At 59.9% G+C, this 19,049-nt stretch overlaps 1 protein-coding gene and 1 pseudogene across 1 annotated transcript; one reads left to right on the plus strand and one right to left on the minus strand.

Moving 5' to 3' along the window:
- Positions 1 to 6,052: 6,052 nt before the first annotated feature.
- Positions 6,053 to 12,204, plus strand: LOC134154717 (uncharacterized; annotated as a pseudogene).
- Positions 12,205 to 14,166: 1,962 nt separating this feature from the next.
- On the minus strand, positions 14,167 to 17,651 carry LOC134154718 (uncharacterized). Its single transcript, XM_062601396.1, is given in 15 exon segments — positions 14,167 to 14,294; positions 14,390 to 14,523; positions 14,773 to 14,816; positions 14,950 to 15,068; positions 15,153 to 15,252; positions 15,365 to 15,548; positions 15,630 to 15,771; positions 15,905 to 16,007; positions 16,130 to 16,260; positions 16,263 to 16,320; positions 16,441 to 16,664; positions 16,779 to 16,895; positions 17,034 to 17,142; positions 17,233 to 17,378; positions 17,480 to 17,651. Coding segments are annotated over 15 exon segments (1,911 nt in total).
- Positions 17,652 to 19,049: the final 1,398 nt, after the last annotated feature.

A 19,049-nucleotide genomic window follows, 5' to 3' on the forward strand; every position in this document is an offset into this window, starting at 1 on the left:
CATATGCCCAGGTTGGCAAGCCGGCACAAACTCACTCACACACACACACACACAAACACTCTTTAGGAGCAAGCAGTTTATTAGTAGATACTTACGAACAGACCGACCCAATGGTAATCTCGAGGACCACCTCAATGCTTGTCCCAATCATCTGCATGATGAGAGAGCGAGAATCGGCAGGTACAATCTTTTCGGATGTCCCCGAGGAGGCAACGTGGTCCTCTGTTGCGTAGCAGCCTCTCTCTCCTTCAGAAAAACTCCGGTATTTATGATTACTTGTGGTAGGCGGGAGTCCCGGCCCCTGGGGCCAGCAAGTGCAGGGAGTCTAGCCCAACTCCACCCCGGTTGCATAACCAGGCTATGATACTGCGCACGCGTGCAGACTTATTTCGGGGGCCACATTTGGCTTTGGGGGTCGCTATTTCACTACTCTTCAGCTTCTGACCTTCATGTTGACTGCTTCTCATGGTGATTCTGTAGCTGGAAGCCACCGAATCTACATGTAACCAACCACTGTTCTTTCTCACAGATTCCCAAGACCTTGTCAGTTACTTATTTGTATCCCGCTTAACACAGCGGTATTGTTCAGGCACTGAAAAGTTACAACACTAGACTATTCCCACCAAGTATCAGGTAGTACAGATACAAAAAGTTACAACACGGACCATTCCCATCAAGTGTCAGGTAGCAGGGATACAGTCGCAGTGACCTGCATGCATGCTCTGCCTACATCTGGGCTCTGAGGGTGGGGAGAGGGTTCTGCAGAACTCTGTGATGTCGTCCACCTGCTAAGGGCTTTGAGTGTAAATGCTTGATGCCTTTCTCCTTCTTTGACACTGGGTGCCCAGCAACAACCTATTGCCCACCCCTGAACACAGAGTCTTTGGGGCCACAGAGCAGTCTTGTGTAGTTGGCAGGACAGCAGGTAATGGTGTGTTTCAGAGCCTGTCCTGGCAGATGACCCTGCTGCTCTCCTCACTGCCTGGAGAGAGTCTCCCTTGGGCTCCTGGAGCTCTCCTTCAGGCATGACATGCAGACCTAGGTGTTTTGATGGGAGGTGATGCTCTGATGTGGCCCCAGTCAGTGGAAGCCCTGTGCTTCTGCTGCAGAATTGCCTTCTGCTGCAGGAGCAGGTGTGAAGCTGGTGAGGGCCAGGTGGGGACCCTACTCCCCCTGTGCTCATATCACCTCTCTGCGGTGTGTATTTGCAGGCCGGTGCCAGTCACCTCAGAGTGCTCTGCACAGAGTGCAGCAGCAGGCAGGAAGAAGGAACGGAGAGAAGCCCGAGCACTAGTGCATGTCCTCTGAGCGAGGACCGTCAGAGGTCTGGAGTGGTAAGTGCTCCTCATTGAGGCCCTTCATGTGCCAGCCTGCTCTCTGCCCAGGCCTTGTGCTATGGGTGCTGGTTGTACAAGAGCCCTGCTGGGCCCTGGAAGGCTTTGCGCAGGCCTTTGTTTTCAGAGATGCCAGCTGTGCTCTACTTCTGCAATGTATCTGCCTCTCCAGCGCTCTCTGTGAGCAACCCAACAAAGCCTCTGGGGCTCTCTGCTTGGTGGCTGTGGAACTGCAGGGCGTTTCCACGCTAGAAGATGGAGAGTTTCTCTTCAGCTGTGTGATGAGTAAGATCTTTGGTGTGAACAAGCAAGGGATGTTCAGCCTTGCTGGGCTTCCCTTCAGGGCAGAAGGGTGCTGACAGGAAGGCTCACGGGAAGAGTTAGGGAACAGGCCTTTCCCTTGCGGGAAAAGAGACCGGCTCTGGCCCCCACTGCGCACCCCTGTCCTCCCTAGCAGGACGGCCTTGGCCTTTCTGCCGCAGGAGGGCACAGCCTGTTCCTTTCTGCGTCCTTCTCCAGGGGGAAGAAGAGCCATGGGCGGAGACAGGGACAAGCAGGAGAAAGAGCAGCAGCAGTGGCAGTGTCAGCGGCAGACCCGGTGGCAACAGAAGACAGAGCAGCAGTGGCAGGGGCAGTGGCAGCATCAGTGGCAGCCACAGTGCCGGCAGCAGCCCCACTGGCAGTCGCAGTGGGAGCCCCAGTGGCAGACACAGCGGCAGCCCCACCGGGAGCCCCAGTGGCACTGGGAAACCCACTGTCAGACAGAGCGACAGCCCCAGTGTCAGCAGCAGCCTCACTGGCAGTGGCAGTGGAAGCTCCAGCTGCAGGCACAGCGGCAGCTCCAGTGCCAGTGTCAGACAGAGCGGCAGCAGCAGTGGAAGCTCCAGTGGCGGGGACAGCAGCAGATCCACTGGCGGTGGCAGCAGCAGTGGAAGCCCCGGTGGCGGGCACAGCGGCAGCCCCAGGGGCAGGCGCAGTCGAAGACCACATGTCAGACAGAGGGGAAGCGGCAGTGGGAGCCCCGGGGGCAGCGGCGGTGGCCACAGCAGCAGCCACAACGGCGGCAGCGGCGGCAGCAGCGGCAGCAGCAGCAGCAGCTCTGCTTGTGAGCCGCGCGAGCACCCAGGAAGTTCTTGTGTGCTGAATTAAACCAGCTGCCCCAGGCCGGGTGGCTCTTGGCGGGGTGTGCGGCGCGCTCGCCCGCCTGCAGCGCGGCAGCTCTGGGGAGGCCTGAGGAGCGGAGCGGAGCAGCCCGGGCTCGGGGCCAGGAAGGCTCCTCCTCACAGCGGCTGCTCCCGCGAGGCGCCAGGGAGGGGGCGGGGCTCGGCGGCCGCGCTGCCTGCTGGGATTGCAGTTCCCGGCGCGGGGCGGCAGCGGCATCGCTGGGCCTGGGGGAGGGAAGGGGGCGCGGCGAGGGGCCCAGGAGTCCGAGCCGGCGCTCAGGTAACGGGGGTGGGGGGAGGGTGCTCGGACGCCTGGGCCCCTGACGTGGGAAGGGATGGGGACTTCCTGGGCACGTGGAAGGAGGGGCCCAGACGCCTGGGCCCCTGGGGTAGGGGGAGGCAATGGGGTGTCCGGATGCCTGGGCCCTGGAGTCAGGGCGGGGCAGAGGGATGCCCGTACGCCTGGGCCGCTCGCGTAGTGGGCAGAAGAGAGGTGCCCGGACACCTGGGCCCCTCGGGTAGAGGCGGGCAGGAGAATGCCCAGATGCCTGGGCCCCTGGGGTGCAGGGGGTCAGAGGGGTGCCTGGACCCCTGGGGTGGGGGGGAGCAGGGGGGATGTTGCCCCAGTGGTCCCCATTGCGCTGCATATGTGTGTGCATGGGGCTGCCGTGTGTGTGTCTTTGCCTGTGAAAGGCCCAGCTGTGTCATTGGCATGTGCGTGTCGGCGTGTTTGTGGGGCAGCCATGTTGACGTGTGCATGGTTGCTGCAGAACAAACCAAGGGTGATGAGCTCAATTGAACGTATTTGCCATGACACTGTCTGAAATTAGCTTAAAACTCCAATGCAGTGAGTTCCCAGCAAGACATATGGGTTGAACCAGGTGATGGGATGTCTCCTCCCTGTCAGAGGTGCTCATCGTACATCATCCATAGCTCCAGCATTTCCCATGGCCAGTTCACACTGCGCAGCTGTGGTGGTCTCTGATAGGGCTGTAATTAGCTGTGCTGTCACTTGATGGCACTGGCTCAGTGGAGATGGGAGCAGCCATGAGAAAGGGTCACCAGCAAGGCTGGGAGGTGGCCTGGGAGTCCTAGTCCCCTAAGGGAAGGAGCCTCCTTTGGAAAGGTGTCTGCTCTGTCCTTCCCTTCTGCAGCGCCCCATTGACCATGCAAGATTGGAGCTCCCTCCCATTGCTTCCCCTCTCATTTCTTTTCTGTTTTGCTGTCCCACAGGCTTTAGGGGCAGAGAACAAATCCCCAAAGAATCTGTTCAAATGTTTCTAAGTAGTGGGACGAGTGAAAAGTAAAAGATTTCTATGAGATGTGGGGTTATGACTGTTCTGTACCAGATTCCTAAGCATCTGTTCATAAACCTACAGGCAGCTTGGCTTCAGTTCCCAAACTGTGTCACATACAAGTGTCACATACTGTGTTTATCAGGCCCTTCATTTCCTGAAAGGGTTTTGAGAGGGAGTGGACCCATGAAAGTTTAAATTACCACTATGAGTGTCGTGCAGTGCCTCAGAATACCCCTTTTCTCATTGTTCAGGAAAGCTTTATCAGTATCACTGCTTTCTGGAGATTTGTTTTCCCAAGTCCTCTATAGTGAATTTTTGGCATTTTAGAGGGTCTTTCTAGAGCCAATCACCCCTATCTAAATTGATGCTCTTAATTACTTTTCCTCCTTGGTTGACTTCAAAGTTTCTGTTGTTAAACTCCTTTGTGATTGTAACAGTGATGCTGACTAGAGAGTAAACTAACATTTTTGTCACATTCTTGTTGCTTCTAAGCTTTTTAATTTTTGCATTTCTCTTTCCTAGTGGATTAATGAGACTATTTTAGTGCCACTTGTACAAGAGATTGAGTCTGTGAGCAGTCAGCTGAGAAGAATGGGGTACCCAGAAATGCAGGTTGGAGGTATGATGATAGAGTAACTGGGGGGTTCCCTGTGGTGGTTGGTAGCAGGCCACCCCATAGCAGGGCACTGCATAGGTAGTATAGAAAACAAGTCTGCTAAGAATTACAGTTCCATTTCCTGTTTGTATTGGTGTGATCTTTGCTTCATGTAATGCATTTTACTAAACTGGAAGGATTCTTCATAGGATTTCTGGAAATACTGATAAAGGCGTGCTGATGCTGCAATAGCATAAAATTCTTAAGCCTCTTGTTTCCTCTGAATTCATTCCTGGAGAGTTAAAGGCTCAGATTAACATCCTTGTATCTTAAACTGTCAGAAAACTATCACACGTTGCAAGGATGGTTGCCTGTCAGCCCTCTCTGTCTACGTTAGTAAGTGTCTTTCCAAACTTCCTTAAAATCAGCTACTTCCTGAAAAACCTATTGCTGTTACTTCCTTAAATTGTTACCTGCTATCTTGTCTGAAAGCAAACAGGCCACAAAAAGTTTTATGAAAACTTAGATGTGATACATTGTATCCAAATAGTGTTTAAGAACTGAGAAGTCATCTTATGACTGTGATAATAATAAATCTATAGACCTAGGAAGTATTTATTTATTTATTTATTTTAACTTAAATTAATTCTGTTATCACAGGCGATTAATCGTTTGCATTTAAGATCTAAGATCATTTTAAGGTTAAGATACATTAAATTTTATTTATTTATTTATTTTAACTTAGAATAATTCTATTATCACAGATAGGTTATTAATCTTTTGCATTTAAGATCTAAGATCATTTTAAGATTAAGATGCATTAAAGATTATTTAAGTACTAGGTGTAGCACTAAGTGGGGTTGGGGAGGATAATCTCAGGTGGATTTTGGAGAGCTATGGGCATTAGAAGAAAAGATCTTTTGGTTGGGGCAGTTGATTTTTGCTGTTTTGGGGTCCCCCCCGTCCTTTTTAAGCATTTTGATGAGCTAGAATTCTAGCTAAAATTTCATAGTGCAACTCTGAAGGAACTCCTTCCATTGCCTTATCACATGCATATCCCCCTCAAGAGCAGGATTTGATAGGCTTCATTTAAACAAAGCCTACTTTTTTTTTTTTTTTTTGGCCTGTTTGTAGTCTGTCCTCAAGATCTGCATCTGTTGTGGTGCCTGTGAAAAACTGATCACTTACTGACCTCATCTCCACCTTGCTGCTCTGCTGCTGCTCTTTAAAATGGATGTTACTTCTTCCCTTTTTCACACCATATGTTTCTGTTTTCTTTTGGAATGCAAGCCCTTCAGATAAGGAACTGTCATCTTTTGCGACCGCACAGTGCTGCATAGCGTTTACGTTCTGTGGTTTAAGGGAGACAGCTAGTACTTCACTGGGATTGGAAACAAACATTTGGAGTATTGGATAAGCTGTTAACTTTGTATAAATCTTAGTAAATTATCTTAGTAAGTTACCTTAGTAAATAGTGAGACAAAAAAGCCAGTTCCTCCTTGTAACATTGCATTTGTTAACATCTTGTAAGGGAGAATGTTCAAATTTCTGTCGTGGATGCAGATGTCATGCTGGCTCTTGTCGCATGCAGAAGCCAGCGTCAGCAATCTGAAACAAGCAGCGCTTGTTAAAGCTCCAGTCATGCCAACTCTGTACGCTATAATGCAGTATTTGGATATTGCAGCGAACCAAGAGTATTTGGTGGAAAGGGTCAAAGGTATGTGGTCTACCATACTGACTTTAAAACGTTTCCGTTAGCTGGGTCAAGCGTCGGTGGTGTCAGATACCCTGTCAATTAAGAGGTTTGAACTACAGTCACAGCAGGGAGAAGAGCTGCTTTTCAAGTAGCAGAGGTAGTTTTTGCAACTTCCTCTTTTCAGACCAATGTAATGATGTGGGACTTGGCATGGAAGTTTTTATTTCTTCTCTCAGTTTGGGGTATGAAGTGTCCTATTTAATCCCTTCATTAATTACCAATAAAAATTACCTTGTAAACTACACTCCCCTAACTTTATATCCTCTCCAAAGCTCCCACGCTGCAAACGGACGAGCTCACCACACACCCAGCCAAGAGCCACCCGACTTGGGGCAGTTGGTTTAATTCAGCTTCAGAGAACTTCCTGGGTGCTCGCGTGGCTCACAAGCAGTGCTGCTGCTGCTGCTGCTGCTGCTGCTGCTGCCGCCATTGTGGCTGCTGCTGTGGCCACTGCCGCTGCCCCTGGGGCTCCCACTGCTGCTGTTGGTCTTTCTGACACTGGGTCTTCGTGTGCCGCTGCCACTGCCAGTGGGGCTGCTGTTGAGTCCAGCATTGGATCTTCCGCTGCCACTGCTGCTACGAGCGGGTTTCCCGCTGTGTCCAACATTGCAGCTCCCACTGTCACTGCTGCTGTGTTTGCCACTGGCACTTGGGCTGCCGCTGTGCCCGCCACTGGGGCTCCCAGTGACGCTGCCATCGCCAGTGGATCTGCTGCTGTGTCTGCCACTGGGGCTTCCAGTTCCGCTGCCGCTGTGTCCGGCACTGCCACTGCTGCTGCCACTTGGTCTGACAGTGCCATTGACACTGGGGCTGCCGCTGTGTCTTACAGTGGGGCTTCCAGTGCCACTGCCATTGACACTGGGGCTGCCACTGTGTCTTACAGTGGGGCTTCCAGTGCCACTGCCGCTGACACTGGGGCTGCCGCTGTATCTGCCACTGGGGCTTCTAGTGCCACTGCCATTGACACTGGGGCTGCCGCTCTGTCTGCCACCGGGGCTCCCGCTGCCACTGCCACGCTGCCTGCTACTGACACTGGGGCTGCTGTTCTCTTTTGCAGTGGGGCTTCCACTGCCGCTGCCTCTGGGTCCCTTCGGGTTGCTGCACCCAATGGGAGGGGTCCTGAGCCTTGCACTGGGGGGCTTTCCACGGGGGGGCATTGCATGGGGGGGGAGGGGAGGAAGGTCCCTTCTGGGTGTTGCACCCACGGGGAGGGATCCTGGACATTGCACTGGGGGGGGGGGGTGGCTTTCCATGGCGGGGGTGTTGCACCTGGGGGACGATTTGCACAGTGTGCGGGGGTCCCTCCTGGGTTGGGCTGCAGCGGGTGCTGGAGTGCATGAGCCTGGGAAGGGGGTGGGGTTTTTTTCGGGGGGGGGGAAGCAGGGGCTCCGGTGCGGCGCCAGGGCCGCAAGAGGACGAACGCGCGGTGCCTCCCAGGCTCGGCTTGGCGCGGCTCAGCCTGGCCCGGCCCGTCCTGGCCACTGCCTCTCTTGCAGCCGCTGCCGGGGAGCCGGAGGTGTGGGGCGAGGGCCCGCGGTGGGGCTCGCCCTGCGACCGCCGCTGCGCCGCCATTAACGACCCGCATGGTGACCTGCCCTCGGCCTCCCACCCCCATGGCATCCTCGCCCCCCGCATCCTCGCCCTCCGCATCCTGCCCGGTAGGGAGCCCGGCGGCGGCAGCGGTGAGGGGGGTCCGCGCAGGGGGTCCCTGTGCCAGCGCCCACACCCGCTCGCCTCTCGCCCGCAGTCGTCACCCGCCAGCAGCACTTGAACGAGGTGCCGGCGTGCGAGAGCTGCGGGGCAAAGACCACGCTGACGGCCGAGAGCGCGGTGGAGGCCAAGAAGCTCTCCAACGATGTCAAGGTGGGTCCGTCCCCCTGTGGCCCATGCCCATCCTGCTGTGCGGGAGGGGAGGGGGTCTTTTCTTTGGCTGCGACCTTCTCCTCTCTGCAGTTCGGCTTCAAGAAGTGGAAGAGCCACGCGACCGCCCAGCCCTGGGAGGACCGCTCGGAGATCAGGAAGGAGCTCTACTCCAACCTGAACGTCGTCCGCGGCTTTGGAGGTGGGCGGCCGCTGAGGCTCTAGGGTTCGCGGCAAAACCCTGTTGGGAGGAGGGAACCCGGTTAACACCCCCCCTCCCCCGCTGTGCACGTGGCGAAGCGGCTGGTGGAGCAGCGGAGGGGCTGGTCGCTGTCTGCAGGCTCCACGGTGACGTTGGGCAGCGTCTTCTATGCGCTGCTCTTCGGCTGGTGGCTGGCGCTCCTCTACGTCCTGGTGGCCGCCGAGATGTTCCTCACCGTCGTGGGGGCTCCTTACGGTGAGTCTTCCCCAGGTGCCCGTCCCCGGTGCGACCGGGCCGGGCTGTCGTGGTGGTGTACGGGACGTGCGCGTCGGGGTCCTGCCCCGCGTCCCGATGCCGCTGTCCCCGCAGGGCGGCTCTGCAGGGACCTGGGCGGCTACTTCCTCTGGCCCTTCAGCAAAGTGATCCAGCGGGTGGAGGTAACGGCCGGGTGCCGTCCGTACGTCCGTCCCCGCCAGCCCCTCCTCACTCTCCGCCAGGGTCCCGCCGCGGAGGCCGACGGCACCCGGGAGACCTCGGCCCTGCTCGGCGGCCCAGCGCCCGGCCGCTGGTGCCCCGCGGACCCCGGCTACCGGGTGAGCGCCCGGCGCGGGAGGTGCTGGACGGGGCCCGAGGGGCGGCTCTTTGGGAGCCCGGCTGCTCCCGTTTGGGTTTTTCCACCCTAAAAAACTGCCGCCACCGGGCTGTCCTTGCAGCAACGCGCTGCCGCTGCCGCCGTGTGGCTCTGCCTGGGCTACCCGGCGCTGGCACTGGCCCACGGGCTCGTCTGCTTCGTCGCCTGGCTCCTCTTCTTCCTCATCTCCGTCACCAAGATGAGCACCCGCACGGCCCACCGGGTGCTGCTGCCGCCCCTGGAGTGGGTGCTCATCCGGTGCCCGCACATGGTGGGTGGCCCCTGGTGCTGGGGGTGGAGGGTCCCCTCTCGATGGGCTGGCTTTTGGCAGGGGGGGACACCCAGACCAGTGTCACCCGCTTGGTTTCCATCGCCCCGCTGCCGCCGCTGCAGACGAACGTGCCGCTGGAGGCGGAGGTGATGAAGTGCTGCTACCGCGCTGTCAACGCCTACTACTACAAGTACGCCGTGGACGGCATCAACGTCTTCGCTGTCAGTATCCTTTTCCCCCCTGCTTCCTTTTTGTGTATAGGGGGGGACACGTCAACTGGGCACCTCCTTGAGGTACCACCCCTCAAAAACCACCGCCCCCCCCACTTCGGACACGTCCTTGATGGCCGCCGCAGACCTGCTGCTGCTGGTGGTGGTGATGCTGGTGCTGGGCTACGTGGACGGGCGCAGCCGGCTGATGAGCTCGCCCGTGAAGTTCGCCCTGGCGCTGCTCTCCATCATGCCCCTCTCCTACTACATCGGCATGGCCATCGCCAGGTGAGCAGCTGCCTGGTGCCGGAGCCGCCCCGCGGCGCTGCTTCCCACCCCATTGACCCTCTGCGCTTCCCGTCCCCGCAGCATCTCGGCGCAGAGCAACGTCGCGGTGGGGGCGGTGGTGAACGCCACGTTCGGCTCCATCACAGAGCTCACCTTCTACATCACGGCGCTCATCAAGGGCGCCCATAAGGGCAGCAAGTGCTACGAGGAGATCGTCAAGGCGGAGCTGACGGGCACCCTGGTGGGCTGCGTCCTCCTGGTCCCGGTGAGCCCGGCGGGGAGGAGGCGCTTGTGTCACGAAAGCCCCCGTCCTCCAGCGTGGGAGGAGGACAGGACCTCCTCGCCGAGGTCACACTGACAGCCACGTTCTCTCCGAGGGCTTGTGCACGGTCATAGGAGGCATCCGGCACCAGGAGCAGAGGTTCAACAGCCGCTCGGCGGGTGTCAGCTCGGCCCTGCTCTTCCTCTCCGTGGGAGGTGAGTGCCCCGGCGGCGGTGCCAGCGGGGGGAGGATGTACCGCGCCGCGGCCTGGCGCCCACTTCCACCTCTCCCGCCGGCAGGCGTCTTCGCCCCGATGCTTTTCTCCAAGGTGTACGGGAGGCTGGTGTGCGGCGAGTGCCACAACGTCACCCAGAACACGCTGGGCCACTACCTCTGCCAGAGCTGCCACTTCGACCTGGTAAGACCCCAAACCGCAGCACCCGTGGGTGCCCATAGCCCGCCCGGCTCCTCGCCGGCGGCCCGCAAAGGGCGCTGTAGGGTGCCCAGGGCACGGCCATGGCGCTCGCCCCGCTGATGGGCTGTCCGTTGCAGGTGCAGAACAACAGCATGCTCTACTACAGCCACATCCAGTGAGTGTCCTGGGGTGGACCCGGTCCCCGTGTCGGGGTGGCATTTCGTGGGTTGGCTCACAGGTCCTCGGGGAGCTGCCTGGTCGTGGGCAGGGCGTCCTCCCTCCTGGGGATGGCACCGCTGTGCCTGTCTGGTCCCAGGGCTGGACCACGCTGCGTCCATCTCCCTCTGTCCTGGGACAGCCGCCGGTGTTCTCAGCCCTGTGGGGTGCAGGGGAACGCCGGGGCCTCCAAAGGGCTGTCGCGTGGGGCTGAGCGCCGTGTCCCGCACGCCCCCGGTGTACACAGTGTCCCTGCTGCTCCCTGCCGCCTACCTCATCGGCCTCTTCTTCACCCTGAAAACTCACTTGCACATCTATGACATCCACATCAGCAACTGTCACAGTGAGTGCCGCCCCGGCTCCGCTTGGCGAGTCCCCTGCTCCCTTTCCCACGCTGGGAGGCTCACATGGGGTTTCTGACTCATCCCTGCTCCTTTCCCCCAGGGCCCAGCCACCACCACAGCGCCGTGGTCCACTAGTCTCGGTGGAGGGCACTGGTCATCCTCCTGCTGTCCATGCTGAACATCCCTTTCCTGCTTGAAACAAGCATCTGAATTATCACAGAGCTGAGCAGAAACTCTTCACTCGCTCTTCACTTTCTATCACAGAAAGGCCCAGCACTTCCAGTGCCACCAGCAGGAGGGCCCCAGAGGCTCTGCTGGTGTGTTCACGGAGAGCAAGGTGCAACAGCGTGTGCATTCCACAACTACATTCACCACTGCTGCCTTTGAAGGCAGGACTGGGTGATGTCGGGCAGGGCTCAGTGAACCCATGGGAAGGGCTCTTGCAAGCCAGCGCCCATAGCACAAGGCTTTTGCAGGAAGCACGCTGGAAAAGAAGGGCCCCAGCAGTGACACTTACCGCTCTGGCATTCTCGTCCACTTCATTCCCAGGCCACTCAGTAGGTGCTCCAGCTTCTGAAGATGGCTTCCTCCTGCCTGGCACTGCCTTCTGGGCAGAGCACTCTGGGGTGCCTAGGAATGGACTGCAAATACACACCGCGGGGAGGTGGCATGAGCACAGGGGGAGTAGGGTCCCCATTTCAGCCTGACAAGTTGGGCACCTGTATCTGCCGCAGAAGGCAGTTCTGTAGCAGAAGCACGTGGGTCCCACTGACTGGGGTCACATCCACAGATATGGGCATCACCCCCTAAAAAAACACCCAGGGCTGCACGTTATGCCCAAAGTAGAGCTCTGGACAGAACCAGAGCACAAATTTCTCTCCATGCAGGAAGGCGAGCAGCAGGGTCATCTGCCAGGACAGGCTCCAAGGCACAGCATTACGCGCTGTGCTGCCAGCTACATTAGCCACTGCTCTGTGGTCCCAGGGACTCTGTTCCGTGATGGGCAATGGTTTGCTGCCTGTCTTCCTTGGTCCGGTGGCCTTACGAGGTCATCCTACAAGGGACAGCCTAAGCTGGAATACAGCCACACCGCTGTTGTGTTAAGGCAGGATCAAAGCAGAGAGGAAAGGTGTTAGGTTCTCACTCTGTTGCCAGGGCACATGTCTGGCTTCTTTCTCCCTCTGTCATAGTTTCTTAATTCTGTCTTCAACACTTGAACTGCACCATATTCAGTGTTGCAGAGGTGGGAGGGGACCAGGTCTTGGGGAAGACTTTGCAAGGTACCTATTTACCACTAGCTCACCATGACATGGTACCCATCTACCTGCACCCAAACCTCTTCTGCTCGCTGGAGCTTTAATGGGCAGCAAGTGCTGCGAGCCTGGAGAGTGGCCCTCTCCTCCAGCAGCAGCTGCTGGTGCATCCATCAACTGCTCATAGCTCACCTCTTCAGTAGAGCCACCCTGCTGCCTTCAAGTGTTTTGCTGGCAGAGCTCTAGCCATGCGTCATAGCCTGTGTTACACATCAGGGCTGCGAACATTACAGAGCAACAGTCAGTGACTTGCTTTGCTGATAAAAGGTGATACAAATCTTTCCTAGTGATGGGAGGCACCTTTCTGTCTTCAAAAGCATCCCCCAAAATAAGCTGCAGCCATCTTCAGGGCGGTGGTGGTGGGGTTCTGCTAACAGTGCAAAGCCAAAATCATGTGTGCATGAACACACAGCAGCCTCTAAGCCTGTGTGTGGGGCAGGTCATCCCTTCCCTCCCAGAGCCCTGGGGTGGCTGCTGCAGCATGGGGACAAGTGTTTGAAGGCTGAGTAAAGCGCCTTGCTGCTTCACCCCACAACTGACTTGTTTTCAGAGGCAGCGCTGGAGAGCATGCAGCTCTGGTTTGAGGGCTTGCTGCTAGGTAAGGCAATGCTTTTGTGCATCTTGACTATTTGAATGATTCAAGGTTCCTGCTGGCGCACACGAGCTGGGTGACCTTTGCCACTTTGGGACCTAGCTCTGCCACATAGCTGGAAGGGGGATAAATTACTCCAGTCTTTGCTTGCCCGGGCTCCTGCTTGGCTTCGGCTGCCACTGCTGTTGCTGGAGGCCTGGCTCCATCATCTTCAAACAAGGCTGTCTTAAAGTACTAGTTTCTCCTTTCTAAGAGCAAATCTGCCTTTTAAAAAGAAAACCTTCCATGATGTCAGCGTGTTGCTACCTTTGCCAGAGCAGGGCTGGTTTCCTAAGGAGAAGAGGCTTTTGCTAGTTACTGCTACTACCTTGGCCCCATAATTGGCTCTGCTCTGAGCGGCTTGCAGAGCATCAGGGAGCTGCGCAGCACCGAGCTCCCCTCCCTGTAGACACCTGCAGGTGCTGCTCAACTCATCTTGCCGCCCAGCAGTGCCAGACACTGGTGTGTTGAAGTGCAGCATTAGCCCTACCCCCTCCTCTTCCTCGCTGCGCTGCCAGCGCCCTTCTTTTTAAAGCACGCAGGCTGGCTCCATTTCCAGAGTGAAGCCTAGCTTTCTGTCACACCAGTTCAGCCCAAGGCAGATGTTTCCTGTTCCGCCTCAGATGAGCTGCTTAGCTGCTATCACATTCCTCTGTGTCTCCGCCACACACACTACCCCCATTTTCTTTTTTTCTCCTTTTTAATTAATGCTATCTACTGCCCTGTGCTCTTGAGGCTATCTTGCTGCCATCAGGCAGCTCTTGATACCTGCACAGGAATGTTCCCAAACGAAGAGCTGCATTAAAGACAACAGCATTGTCCGTAATGCTGCTATACTAGGGGAGGGAGGGAAAAATAAATCAATAAGTAAGGCTTAAAAAAAAAGAAAAAGAAATTGCTAAACCTTTACTCATGAATGAGCCGATGTCCTCGCTCGAGCCATGGCAGAGGGACCCTGGCTGCTGCTTGTTGCCTTCCTGCCTTTAGTTTGTAAAGCTTGTCCTGTTTCTCTGATTGCTGCGGGTCCTTTTTGCATCCAGTGTGCATGTTGCAACATGTGAGCTTCGTTTCCTCCCTTGCTTTTTATGATGAAGGACTTCCCCATGGAGCGAGGAAGGGCTGGGGAGGGAGAAGGGGGCCAGGAGCTGTACTTGCTTGTATTTGTGTGTCCAGTGTTCTTTGCTTTCTTTTTCTTTTTTTTCTTTTTTTTAATGCTCTGACCAATAAATCCATCCAAAGCCCCTGCTTTGTTCTCCAGCCTTGCCCTTCTGCTGGTATCTACCCTGTATCAACTTTCAGAGCTGTCATCACTGCCTGTCCTCAGCAGAGGAAGAGGAGAACAGTGGCTTTTGTACTTTGTGCCCGGCGAGCCTGAAAACTACCAGAGAGGAAAGTATCCCAGAGTCGTTTTTAGTGCCCCCAACATGCAAAGCGTGGACAGCAGGAGGACGACCAGTGCCCTCCACCGAGACCAGTGGACCACGGCGCTGTGGTGGTGGCCGGGCCCTGGGGGAAAGGAGCAGGGAGGAGTCAGAAACCCCACGTGAGCCTCCCAGTGTGGGAAGGGGAGCAGGGGACTTGCCGAGCGAAGCCAGGGCGACACTCATCGTGACAGTCGCTGATGTGGATGTCATAGATGTGCGAGTGAGTTTTCAGGGTGTAGAAGAGGCCGATGAGGTAGGCGGCAGGGAGCAGCAGGGACACTGTGTACACCGGGGGCGTGCGGGACACGGCGCTCAGCCCCACGCGACAGCCCTTTGGAGGCCCCGGCGTTCCCCTGCACCCCACAGGGCTGAGGACACCGGCGGCTGTCCCAGGACAGAGGGAGATGGACGCAGCGTGGTCCAGCCCTGGGACCAGACAGGCACAGCGGTGCCATCCCCAGGAGGGAGGACGCCCTGCCCGCGACCTGGAAGCTCCCTGAGGACCTGTGAGCCAACCACGAAGTGCCACCCCGACACGGGGACCGGGTCCACCCCAGGACACTCACTGGATGTGGCTGTAGTAGAGCATGCTGTTGTTCTGCACCTGCAACGGACAGCCCATCAGCGGGGCGAGCGCCATGGCCGTGCCTGGGCACCCTGCAGCGCCCTTTGCGGGCCGCCGGCGAGGAGCCGGGCGGGCTATGGGCACCCACGGGTGCTGCGGTTTGGGGTCTTACCAGGTCGAAGTGGCAGCTCTGGCAGAGGTAGTGGCCCAGCGTGTTCTGGGTGACGTTGTGGCACTCGCCGCACACCAGCCTCCCGTACACCTTGGAGAAGAGCATCGGGGCGAAGACGCCTGCCAGCGGGAGAGGTGGAAGTGGGCGCCAGGCCGCGGCGCGGTACATCCTCCCCCCGCTGGCACCGCCGCCGGGGCACTCACCTCCCACGGAGAGGAAGAGCAGGGCCGAGCTGACACCCGCCGAGCGGCTGTTGAACCTCTGCTCCTGGTGCCGGATGCCTCCTATGACCGTGCACAAGCCCTCGGAGAGAACGTGGCTGTCAGTGTGACCCCGGCGAGGAGGTCCTGTCCTCCTCCCACGCTGGAGGACGGGGGCTTTCGTGACACAAGCGCCTCCTCCCCGCCAGGCTCACCGGGACCAGGAGGACGCAGCCCACCAGGGTGCCCGTCAGCTCCGCCTTGACGATCTCCTCGTAGCACTTGCTGCCCTTACGGGCGCCCTTGATGAGCGCCGTGATGTAGAAGGTGAGCTCTGTGATGGAGCCGAACGTGGCGTTCACCACCGCCCCCACCGCGACGTTGCTCTGCGCCGAGATGCTGCGGGGACGGGAGGCGCAGAGGGTCAACGGGGCGGGAAGCAGCGCCGCGGGGCGGCCCCGGCACCAGGCAGCTGCTCACCTGGCGATGGCCATGCCGATGTAGTAGGAGAGGGGCATGATGGAGAGCAGCGCCAGGGCGAACTTCACGGGCGAGCTCGTCAGCCGGCTGCGCCTGTCCACGTAGCCCAGCACCAGCGTCACCACCACCAGCGGCAGCAGGTCTGCGGCGGCCATCAAGGACGTGTCCGAAGTGGGGGGGGCGGTGGTTTTTGAGGGGTGGTACCTCAAGGAGGTGCCCAGTTGACGTGTCCCCCCCCCCTATACACAAAAAGGAAGCAGGGGGGAAAAGGACACTGACAGCGAAGACGTTGATGCCGTCCACGGCATACTTGTAGTAGTAGGCGTTGACGGCGCGGTAGCAGCACTTGATCACCTCCGCCTCCAGCGGCACGTCCGTCTGCGGCGGCGGCAGCGGGGCGATGGAAACCAAGCGGGTGACACTGGTCTGGGTGTCCCCCCCTGCCAAAAGCCAGCCCATCGAGAGGGGACCCTCCACTCCCAGCACCAGGGGCCACCCACCATGTGCGGGCGCCGGATGAGCACCCACTCCAGGGGCGGCAGCAGCACCCGGTGGGCCGTGCGGGTGCTCATCTTGGTGACGGAGATGAGGAAGAAGAGGAGCCAGGCGACGAAGCAGACGAGCCCGTGGCCAGTGCCAGCGCCGGGTAGCCCAGGCAGAGCCACGTGGCGGCGGCGGCGGCAGCGCGTTGCTGCAAGGACGGCCCGGTGGCGGCAGGTTTTTAGGGTAGAAAAACCCGAACGGGAGCAGCCGGGCTCCCAAAGAGCCGCCACTCGGGCCCCGTCCAGCACCTCCCGCGCCGGGCGCTCACCCGGTAGCCGGGGTCCGCGGGGCACCAGCGGCCGGGCGCTGGGCCGCCGAGCAGGGCCGAGGTCTCCCGGGTGCCGTTGGCCTCCACGGTGGGACCCTGGCGGAGAGTGAGGAGGGGCTGGCGGGGACGGACGTACGGACGGCACCCGGCCGTTACCTCCACCCGCTGGATCACTTTGCTGAAGGGCCAGAGGAAGTAGCCGCCCAGGTCCCTGCAGAGCCGCCCTGCGGGGACAGCGGCATCGGGACGCGGGGCAGGACCCCGACGCGCACGTCCCGTACACCACCACGACAGCCCGGCCCGGTCGCACCGGGGACGGGCACCTGGGGAGGACTCACCGTAAGGAGCCCCCACGACGGTGAGGAACATCTCGGCGGCCACCAGGACGTAGAGGAGCACCAGCCACCAGCCGAAGAGCAGCGCATAGAGGACGCTGCCCAACGTCACCGTGGAGCCTGCAGACAGCGACCGGCCCCTCCGCTGCTCCACCAGCCGCTTCGCCACGTGCACAGCGGGGGAGGGGGGGTGTTAACCGGGTTCCCTCCTCCCAACAGGGTTTTGCTGCGGACCCTAGAGCCTCGGCGGCCACGCACCTCCAAAGCCGCGGACGACGTTCAGGTTGGAGTAGAGCTCCTTCCTGATCTCCAAGCGGTCCTCCCAGGGCTGGGCGGTCACGTGGCTCTTCCACTTCTTGAAGCCGAACTGCAGAGAGGAGAAGGTCGCGGCCAAAGAAAAGACCCCCTCCCCTCCCGCACAGCAGGATGGGCATGGGCCACGGGGGTACGGACCCACCTTGTCGTCGTTGGAGAGCTTGTTGGCCTCCACCGCGCTCTCGGCCGTCAGCGTGGTCTTTGCCCCGCAGCTCTCACACGCCGGCACCTCATTCAAGTGCTGCTGGCGGGTGACGACTGCGGGCGAGAGGCGAGCGGGCGCGGGCGCTGGCGCGGGGACCCCCCGCGCGGACCCCCCTCACCGCTGCCGCCGCCGGGCTCCCTACCAGGCAGGATGCGGAGGGCGAGGATGCGGGGGGCGAGGATGCCATGGGGGTGGGAGGCCGAGGGCAGGTCGCCATGCGGGTCGTTAATGGCGGCGCAGCGGCGGTCGCAGAGCGAGCCCCACCGCGGGCCCTCGCCCCGCACCTCCGGCTCCCCGGCAGCGGCTGCAAGAGAGGCAGCGGCCAGGACGGGCCGGGCCAGGATGAGCCGGGCCATGCCGGGCCTGGGAGGCACCGCGCGTTCGATCCCCTGCAGCCCTGGCGCCGCACCGGAGCCCCTGCTTCCCCCCCCTCGAAAAAAAACCCCACCCCCTTCCCAGGCTCATGCACTCCAGCACCCGCTGCAGCCCGACCCAGGAGGGACCCCCCCCATACTGTGCAAATCGCCCCCCAGGTGCAACACCCCCACCCTGGAAAGTCCTCCCCTCCCGGTGCAATGTCCAGGATCCCTCCCCGTGGGTGCAACACCCAGAAGGGACCTTCCTCCCCTCCCCCCTGTGCAATGCTGAGGAGGGACCCGCCCCCCCCCGTGGAAAGCCCCCCCATTGCAAGGCTCAGAACCCCTCCCATTGGGTGCAGGACCCCGAAGGGACCTTCCCACGCATCCAGTGCAGAGCCCAGGAGGGGCCCCCGCCCTGGCAAAAACCCTCCCCCCCTGCAAAGCCCCTCCCCCATGCAATGTCCTGGACTCTTCCCAATGGGTGCAACACCCAGCAGGGACCCTCCCCCCCCCACACTGTGCAATGTCTAGGAGGGATCCCCCCCACACCAGGCAAATCTGCCCCCCAGGTGCAATGCCCCCCCAGTGCAAAGCGCAGGAGTGATACCCCCCACCCCATGAAGACCGCCCCGGTGCAACACCCAGGAGGGACCTTCACCCCCCTCCAGTGCAGTGCCCAGGAGTGACAACTCCCCCACCCTGCAACCCGCCCCCCCCCCCCCCGGTGCAATGCCTGGGACCCCTCCCTTTGGGTGCAACACTCAGGAGGGACCTTCGCTCCCTGCCCCCCCCGGCCCCACAGTACTCAGTGTCACCCTGTCGCGCCCCCCCCGCCCCAGTGCACAGCCCAGTTCCGTCCTGCCGCCCAGGGCGAGGCCTGAGAACCCCCCCGACCCCGGCGCGATGCTCGGGCCCCCCCGGCGTGGCGCAACGCGGCGCTCACCCAGCGCGTCCTGCGGGCAGTGCCTGCGGCACCCGGGCTCGCCCTCGCCCTCGCCGGCCATGGGGGCGCCGGTAGTGCCGCACCGCCACCGCTTTTGACGGGCGGCGCCGCGGGCACGCGCAGGGTGCCCCACGCCGCCCTCCCCCCCGCCCACGCGGGGCACCCCACACGGCCCCGCCCCCCCCATCATCGCCACGCAGGGAAGAGCCTCACACGGGCTTGACAAAACACAGTAATTTAATAAAAAACCCCAATCACCGCTGCGATCCCACCCGCTTTACACACGGTTACAGCGGCGCCCCGGGCAGCGAGACTCTCCCTTCCCCGCCGGAGGAACGCGCGGCACAGAGGGGCCGCGGGGAGGAAGCCGCGGCGCGGGCGCGCTCGAGGTAGCTGCCAGCAGGCCGCAGCGACACGAGAAGGTCCCTGCTGCTCGCAGAGAATCCCCGAGG

This window comes from Rhea pennata, unplaced genomic scaffold, assembly GCF_028389875.1.
Source record: "Rhea pennata isolate bPtePen1 unplaced genomic scaffold, bPtePen1.pri scaffold_33, whole genome shotgun sequence".
NCBI lineage: Eukaryota > Metazoa > Chordata > Aves > Rheiformes > Rheidae > Rhea > Rhea pennata.